This window comes from Vollenhovia emeryi, unplaced genomic scaffold, assembly GCF_000949405.1.
Source record: "Vollenhovia emeryi isolate VEMERY1.0 unplaced genomic scaffold, V.emery_V1.0 DF939646.1, whole genome shotgun sequence".
In the NCBI taxonomy this organism is placed as follows: Eukaryota; Metazoa; Arthropoda; class Insecta; order Hymenoptera; family Formicidae; genus Vollenhovia; species Vollenhovia emeryi.
Window position 1 is genome coordinate 1 of NW_011966720.1, and position 9,220 is coordinate 9,220.

Here is a 9,220-nt window from a genome sequence, read left to right on the forward strand (position 1 = left end):
CCTCCCGGAACGTGATGTCACCCGGCGCTCGCGACCGTGGTCTGGATTTCGGCCACGCGGTTCGCCACGAAAGTGTGCCATCGCGACGGATGGGCCTGGATCCAGCCTAGAGCCACGGTCGAGTCCGACCAGAGATGAACGGGGGCCCCGCCCAGATCCAGCGTAGAACGGACATGAGCCACGAGCCGGGCCAAGAGCGTGGCTGCGCAGAGTTCCAAGCGTGGCAGACTTATCTGCTTGATTGGCGCGACCTTCGTTTTAGCCGCGATCAAGCGGGCACGCCAAGACCCAGAATGCTCCGTCCTCAGGTAAGCAACGGCAGCGTAGGCCAACTCCGAGGCGTCGCAGAATCCGTGGATCTCGACGCGCCCAGTAGAGACCGGACCAATCCAGCGAGGGATCTGGATCTCCTCGAGCAGGGGAAGCGCAGCCTGATATTTGAGCCAACTCCGGGTGGAGGCCTCCTCCAACGGCTCGTCCCAGCCCAATCCTCGACGCCACGTAGCCTGGAATGCAATCTTAGCGCTCACCACCACGGGCGCCAGCCAACCGAGGGGATCGAACAGCCGTGCCGTGAGAGATAGCACGGACCGCTTGGTCACAACTGCAATAGAAATACCCTTGGTCGAAAAGGAGAAGTGATCTTGGCTAGGATGCCACCGCAAGCCAAGCGTAGAGTGCGCTTCGTGAGGTCGCCAGTCTCGGAGCTCGCCATTCATCCGATGCTCCGCAGGAACGTCGTCCATCAACCTCATATCGTTGGCTGACCACTTACGCAATGGAAAGCCGCCCGCCAAGCAGAGATTGACTAGTTGATGAAGGAGCTCGCGGGCGTCCGTGAGCGAGTCGGCTCCCGTAAGGACGTCGTCCATGTAGACGTCCCTCCGAATCACGGCGGCACCGAGGGGGTAGCGCGTTTCCTCATCGTCGGCGAGCTGCCGCAAGACGCGCATAGCCAAGAACGGCGCACACGCAAGGCCGTATGTAACCGTGTTCAGACGGTACTCACGGAACTCCTCTTGCGGATTGTACCGCCAGACGATGCGCTGCAGATCCCGATCGTCAGGATGTACCATGATCTGCCGGTACATCTTCTCGATGTCCGTGGCGAGTACGAAGCGATGCACTCGCCAACGGAGAAGTACATCGGCTAGAGGAGGAAGCAGGTTCGGACCCACCAGGAGGTGACGATTCAGCGAGTCGCCCGAAGAAGTCGCGGTCGAGCCGTTAAACACGACGCGCAGCTTGGTCGTCGTGCTGGACTCCCGCAACACGCCGTGGTGCGGGAGGTAGCTCACAGGTCCCCCGGCACCCTTCGAGCCATTCAACGGAGTCATATGGCCCATGTCCTCGTACTGGCGGAGGAAGTCGACGTACAGTTGCCGCAGCCGCGCGTCCTGAGAGAACCGCCGCTCCATGTTTGTAAGCACGCGCCGGGCCGTGTGTCGCGTACGCGAGAGATCCGGTAACGGTGGTTTGACGGGAAGACGTACGACATAACGCCCGTCAGCAGCGCGACGATGAGTCTGGCGGAACTGATCCTCGCACTCCTGGTCAGCAGGGGTAAGAGGTGACGAACGGTCGGCAAGCTCATCCTGCTGCCAGAATTTTTCGACCAGCGTAGCCAAGTCCTCCTCGACTCGGCAGTGGAGAGTTAGCGCGCGGCGAGAGGAATTAGCGGAGCTAACGGCTCCCGAAAGGATCCAGCCGAGCGACGTCTGCTGGGCGACCGGCTCGTTGGGTCCGCCCTTTTGTAGGCCCGGCTGGAGGATATACGCGTAGACATCTGCGCCGAGCAGGATGTCAATCGGATCCGCGGCCAGATAATCAGGGTCCGCCAACTCCAGGGCCGCCAGATGCGTCCAAGATTTAGGATCCGCTTTGATCCCACTGTCGTAGAGCGTGAGCTGGGGAAACACTAAGGCCGGCACGGTCATTGGAGCCCCTCCCGTCAGCGGAGAGATCTGCATGGAGATGAGGCCGCGCGCGGTGCCTGTCTGTTTCCCCCCGACACCGAATATCGCGATCGACGTAGAGGACCGCGGTAATCGAAGGCGTTGAGCCAGAGACTCGGAAACCAAAGATGACTCCGAACCCTGGTCCACGAGCGCACGCGCCGTATGAATGGCCCCGCACCGATCGAGAACACGAACGCGGGCGGTAGCAAGGAGGACAGCAACCGGAAGAGCCGGTGGATGCTGCGCCAAATGTGACGTTGTTGAGGCGACACTTGTCTGGAAAGCCTCGTGGAGGCTCGTGTGGTGCTGCGCACTACACGTCGAGCAAGTCCCTTTGGAGTGGCAATCGCTCAATTTATGTCTTCCAAGACAGTTGAGGCACAAGTGGTTGGCCTCCACGTGACGCTTTCTCTCGTCGGCAGTCTTTTTTTGGTAAACGTCGCACCAGAGAATATAATGCTCCTTACCGCACAAGGAGCAACGTCCGCCCTTATTGTCCTGTTTACGCGCGTGAAGGGCTCGCGTTGTTTTAGACGCCGTCACCTCGGCTTTCGCGGGCTCGGGCCTGACCGGTTGAAGCGACTCTAAAGTATGCAACCGTCTCTCCAAAAAGATCTGTAGATCATCGTACGACGGAGGTTCCGTTGTATCGCTCATAGAAGCCTCCCATTCGCGGCGCGATCGGGCGTCAAGAAGCTCGACGACGAGATGCACGAAAAGATCCTCCCCGCGAGTAATCGGTCTCTCGATGCCTTCGAGCGAGCTGACGGTATTCAAAACGCAGTGGTACAACTTACGTAGTTCCGAAGCAGACTCACTCTTCAACTTAGTCAGGGCCATGAACTGGTGAAGGTAGGAACGCACCAAGAGTCTCTTGTTCTCGTAGAAGTCCGTCAGCGCCTGCCAAGCCCGGCCATAATTCTCAGACGTCGTCGGTAGATTCCGTATCAGCAGGTCCGCATCCCCCTTTACACTGGCCTTGAGATAATGCAGCTTCTCAACGGGACTAGTGGCCGCATCCTTCCCAATGAGGGAGTTGAAAAGGTCGCGAAAGGGCGGCCAGTCCTCGTAGCGTCCTGAGAATTGAGGCAGCTGGATCCTCGGCAGCGTCGTTCGCGGCGAACGCGACGGAGTCGCAGTCGGTACCGCTGCTAACGGAGGTTCTTGGAGCTCGTATAAGGCGTCGATGAACATACCCTTTTGAGTGAGGAATGCTTCCTCAGCTACGTCACGCAAGCACCCCTTTTGGTATGCGTGCGTAGCGAGTTCCCTTTTGAAGTCTGATGTCAGCGTGGCATGCTGGGCTTCGAATTTTTGCCAGTTGGTCTCGAGACTCTGCAGACGGGCCTCCACCAGCCCTCGAGTAGTGCGGGCCGCGCCCGTTTTCTTCAAATTCTCGAAGGAGCGGGCGATGCGCCCATGCAACTCGTTCTGCGAGTCAATTAACGCTTCCATAGCGTTGCACCGTCGCGTAAAGGGAGCTAGCACAACTCACTCCCGTCACTGGCTCAGGAGGAAGGCAATCCGGCTCGAAGGACCAAACTTATGTGTGGGATTGCAAGGGATGGAAGGAGCGAGCAATAGTTGACTCTCAGATTCAATGGCTTGTCGAGCTTTTAATTGTGTTTGCCCTTTACAAGACGAGGATACAGGCGACGATTTAAATTGAGCGATGCCGTTTACGCCCAGTTCGGCGGATCGCGTAGGAAATACGCGGAAGTACCGCGCGCGCGGTTCGCGGGAGAAGTCCCAAAAAAAACGAGACCTCGAAGCGAGCGACAGGCGAAGAGCGCGTAGGCCGCGACGAATGACGCTATCCCGCGCGACGCGACAGACACCGTTCGACAATTTTCTTTGGCAATCGTCACTCGATACCCGAAAGCGCTTATCACCCGGAGTAAGAATTCGAATCGCGACTCACAAGAACGAGAGAGCGGCGGGCTCGCCGGGCCGGGGTTTTATACCGTCCCTCTCCCTCCGGATCTCTCGAGCTTGAGAGTCGACAAAATAAAGCCGTACGAACAGTTTCAAATGAAAACCGATCGTCCGGACACCTCGAGAGACAAACAGTCGGCGGTCGCACAGCGTTAGCGGGCAATCAGCTGTTTTCGCCGAAACTGACTCGCTATTCCTCGAATGCTTCTGTCTCGCTTAGGTAGACGACAGCAAGAGAGAAGCGAAGCGAATATTTGCCTAAGACGCTCTCAAGGTGTACGGACAATCGAGCCGTCAGCCGATCGGGCAAACATCGCGATTCTCGTTTGCTCGGCGACGGTGTATAATATTTGTATAATGCCTAAGAATTTAGTTCGAGGCGATCTCGAACAGACTGCATGTACTTGTTATTGGCTCGAGCGTACCTGTTCGAGCACTGGCTCAAACCACCGCGTATACCGCGTTCCACAAACATGACCATGTCGATGTCTGTGAGCAGCTCGAAATTTACGCGCGTGTGTTTCAGCATGGCGTCCCACGTGAAACCAGGCAAAGTATAATAATACACGGGATCTAATCCATAACTGTTGATGCTACTATCGCGAAAATTTTCAAAAATGTCGGCCAATAACAAGACATCTATCTTCTTATATAAATCGCTGTAGTCGCCTAAGATTTGGATGAAGAACCGCTGCCAGACATTCTCGGCGCGCACGTAATCGCTCTCGGATACGGTGACTCCGGTCAAAGAACTGAAAAATGACTCGCGCGGAGGTAGATGCGGGTCCTGCAACTTGTCCACGCAATCCACATATTCATAGTGAAATATACCTTTTCGTGTCAATAGATCGAAATCGTCGCTGGATAATGTCGAAAATTCAGATCGTACAATTTTTAATTTGTCTCTATGGAGAAACGATGCCAATCTATCGAGGCTGGTACTCAGAAATTTGTATGAGTCAATAAATCGCAGCTTTATGCAATTTTGCCGCTTTGAGTTTTCTGTGGTACTTTTTACATTTTTTGTAAAGGAAATGTATGTCTTCTTCGTTATCGGTAATACATCAACTGTGCCCTCGAACGCGGTAGCGATTTCTTTAATTATGAAATGTGCGTCATAGCCGGATAAATTATGAAAAACGATTGGAATGAAATACGCATCTTTGTAATTTAAGTTACAATTTGAATGTGCGGGGCCTCTATATTGTCCGGTTAGATGGCAATGGTCGCGCATGTGGTCCGAGTGTCGTCTGGCGCGAACGGTTTCTCGCATATGTGACAGTGCGTGGTGCTATTAAATTTCTCATACTGTTCTTTCGAAAGTGTTTGCATGGGAACATTACTCGACAGAATATTCTTTACACGATATGCTAATTCTTCTAGTTGGTCAGCGAACCATGCGATGCATTCCTTGTCACGACGAAACTGATAAGTTGATAGCGAGTCGTCATATGAGCAGTGCAGGTAATAAGCGATGCTAAATACTTCATGGTGCTGATATGTCTTCGGATCCGTATCCATCTTTTTCAGGATACACTCCAAGTCGGCATAGACGACAAACGGCACACGTTCCTTCCTACTGTGATTGTTAAAACTGAGCCACTTGTCCTCCTCGCTGGGTAATATGATCGCGCAGTCATTTATCTGTTGACAGTCCACGCTGTGGGCTTGCAACTTGACGTTGGAGCTAAAGTAGTGCGAACATCTGGAAAGACAAAAATTTTTTAATATATATTTTTTCAAATAAAATAAGTTTCACAAATCTTGTTGATACTCACCGATCGCAAATGTATTTCTTCTCCTTGTGTTTACTGAGCTGAGAACTGACGAGGCGGGATAAATTCTTTATCCAGACGGAGTGACCCACTTCAGCATCCCCCTGATCTTGCAGGTATAATAGGTTCACGGGCTTCTGAAGGAGAACCTCCTTCTCATCAGCGACTCGTAGCGGTACGATTGCGCATTCACAATTGTTCTTTTCATCGATGCTGTATACATTGATGGAAATACTGTTCAATTGATCAAACTTTTTAATACCACTTAATGTCATTGGCATTGGAATGTCTCGCAGGTTTAACACATCACTGTAATGCGGATACGACGACTCGCGCTCCGCGTGTCTTTCAGTTGGATAGAGAGCAGCGACCACTGACTACGCGAAACATGCATTGTCCATGGATTGTACGTTGATCACTGCTTTTTTTCGTTTCACCACTTTTGGCATGTCTATATGGCATCCCGCGCGCATAGGATTGCATTTGTTCACGTTAATAGTCAAGTTGAGTATACGTGACAGCGCCCACCCGCTATCACGCTCCTGAAACTCTTCAAGTTCAGCTAGAGTCGGACCGATTAAGCGCGACTCGTACCACTGTTGTAGGTCCGTTATAATAAACAGTTCATAGTTTTTTGTATTTATGCTTTTATTTGCACGTTTATCACCCGCCACAAACTCTCCGTTGAACACAGTATTCACCTTTACACAATTATAGCGCTCGATAGTGTCTCGCACATGCTCGATCACGATATCGCGAACGTCATCGAGAAATTTGCACGGTTCAATGTACTCCGCGTTAATCACCGCACCGGTAAGCATGCGGTTTTCGAACGCGGTGTCGATCTTGTACCACGACAGTTGTGCTCTCGAAGAAGTTCCAACACCACCACCCCCGAAATGTACGAATCGTCTTTCAACTCGGCACTTGACACTCTCGAGTCGCGCGATTCGAGCCACCAGCGATTGTCTGCTACCAATGGATATCCTTGGACGCTTGACACGGCTGTGTTCCTCTAGCTCTGCGATACACTCGTGGCATTGTTGCAGCCACCCATGGTGGAAAAAGAAAGGTGAGTTAAGTCAGGTGACCAATTTTCGTTCGCTTTGCGCAACTCACCAAATCAGCCATCTTGTTTTACAAACACATACTTGAACTTGGTCATGTATACCATGGTATACATGGTGTCATATATTATATAATAATACATGACTGTAATCTGAGAATTGTCAAGATCTAAAAAGATATATTTATTCATTCAGATAGTTTATCCGGTGACTTTTTCAACAGTAATTTAATTTTTAATTTGTTATTTTGATAGTTATTTGATAGTATTCTGCAATACAGAATACTAAACGAATATTAATGTGAAGAGGTTAGGAAACTTATCATAATAAAATATTTTCCAGATTTATTTTCCACAATAGTCCATAATAGTCAATTATGGTATACTGCGCTATTAAAGGATGTAAAAATGACTCGAAAAAAACGAAAAATTCTAGGTGTGGAAAAATAAGTTATTTTCGTTTTCCAAAAAATGAACTCTGGAAAGAATGGGTGAAATTCTGTGAGAATCCAAAAATAAATCTACAACCTGGTGAGTGAAAATACTCGATAAAATCAGAACTTAATCGTCTGTTTATTATAATTATCATAATTATCATTTTAAAAAATGTTTCATTCCGCAGCGAGAGTATGTTCAGTTCATTTTCCGGAAGATGCGTACCGAGAAAAGTCATGGGTGCAACAGCAGTATTCTGAGCTAATGAGATGTGAGCCGCATTTGAAAGAAAATTGCGCCAAATAAAACAGCGGATATTTATACAAACTAGTTGCTTTAGCATTAGTTTTTGATTAAAAAATGTTATATTTCTTAAAAAATCAAACTAAAGATTTTATTAGAAAAAATAATCGAGTTCATAATAAAACACCGATGAAAAGAATAGCAACTGTTTAGAAATTTAGAAACTCTGTATCTGTTCAGGCGAATTAAGGCGTGTGTGTTACGGAACTGAACAACGTCGACTCCGCAGTATCGAAATTAACAGCTACGCCGGATACGCGGAGGCGCTAGCGGAGCAGGAGGAGAGGGGAGGGGGGCGTGCGCTTTTCGCCGGCTCCCGCCATCTTCTCCCTTTCGAGACAGTGACCGTTTCTAAAGGCCACCCTGTGCCATTACTACCGTTCGCTTCCCCGCGAACGCCCGAGGGCAGCTTCCAAGTCTTCTTACGGAGGACATACGGGGTAAAACCCATTTGCCATTGCCACGGTCGCTTCCCAGCGAACGGTTGAGGGCAGCTACTACGGGGAGAGGTTCGTAAGAACATCTCATGCAGAAGGGGGCGGCTTCCTCCGCCATTGACAGCGCCCTAGCGGCAATATTAGTTTTGAGTGCCATCGTCTCTTGATCGAACGAGGAGACGCCGAAGGGCTAATCCTCTCGATATACTCGGGCCGGGAGGACACGCCCGTGGGCTCATCCTCTCGGCATTCTCCAGGTGCAGAGCTCGCTGGTCCGGCGCTCCGTGATCCGCGCGCAGGCGCGCGAGCGCCGGCCGCTGCGTAGTTCGCCGGCCGCCGCTAGGCGCCACATGGCGGCGGCCGGCAACTCGGAATCAAAATCCGGTCTCGGTGGTTATATAAGGAGGCCGCGAGGAGCTCAAAATCAAGAATCCAGTGGGGTAACCTATCGGGACGATTCCCTGGCTGGAAGAGTCCTTGATACAGTACGCTGTCGTTCTTAACGACGGGTACAGTTCGCTGTCGTTTTTAACGACGGGAGCAGAGAACATCACCATAGCTGTCGTCCTTGACGACGGGAGCAGAGGAGCAGCAACCAGGGCGCATGCAGCAGCCGGCGGCTTTCCACGAGGTCAACTCAACGCCTTCATCACCGCAACGGAAAAGGAGACGGCACACCACCCAGCTGTCCAGCTCTCCCGAGGAAGCTCTGCCAGGAAGGGAGAGCCACAAACGAATCCGACTTGCGGTGACAGTACCTCTGCCGGAACAGCCCCTCCAGGACTATTGGATTTCCACTACGCCACCACGGACAATCACTCCGGACTGCTCGCCTGCACGCTGGTCTCCACACTCTCCACCAACCGCTATCGAGCTGCCCGAGCCTCCAGTCACGTGGTCCTTAGTCCGTCTGACGCTACAACCGCCCAGATTTAGTCGACCACGGCAGCCACCGCTAGGACCACTGGATCCACGGAATACACGTCCGATATCACCAAGATCCGATATCGTCACTGCGGACAAGTGGACCCAGACCGGCTCCTTTGCTACAGTACGGAGGCAGAATCAAAAGATAAACGGCCTCAGCGATCTTAGCTGACCGAATCTCAACCGTTCTTCTCAGAACTTACAACCGGCCCTTTTCAGGGCCCCAAAATATCGAACGACGAACAGATCGTCGGAACGCTGACCATCGGTAACATAGTTCCCACACTGTTACCCGGACATATTACAAACAGTGTGTCTATGACGCTAGTACTTGGTCCAAGTTCTAAGTCCGCGAAATATGTAGCAAATCAATATAGGTAGCTG

At 51.4% G+C, this 9,220-nt stretch overlaps 1 protein-coding gene across 1 annotated transcript; it reads right to left on the reverse strand.

Annotated features, from left to right (window-relative positions):
* Positions 1–17: 17 nt before the first annotated feature.
* Positions 18–3,413, reverse strand: LOC105557027. Its single transcript, XM_012004152.1, has one exon. It carries the CDS (start codon positions 3,411–3,413, stop codon positions 18–20), a length of 3,396 nt encoding a protein of 1,131 aa, XP_011859542.1.
* Between the last annotated feature and the right edge of the window lie 5,807 nt (positions 3,414–9,220).

What these genes read in the sequence shown, in the direction of transcription:
- LOC105557027 (XM_012004152.1), bottom strand. Translation starts at nt 3,413, where the DNA reads ATGGAAGCGTTAATTGACTCGCAGAACGAGTTGCATGGGCGCATCGCC.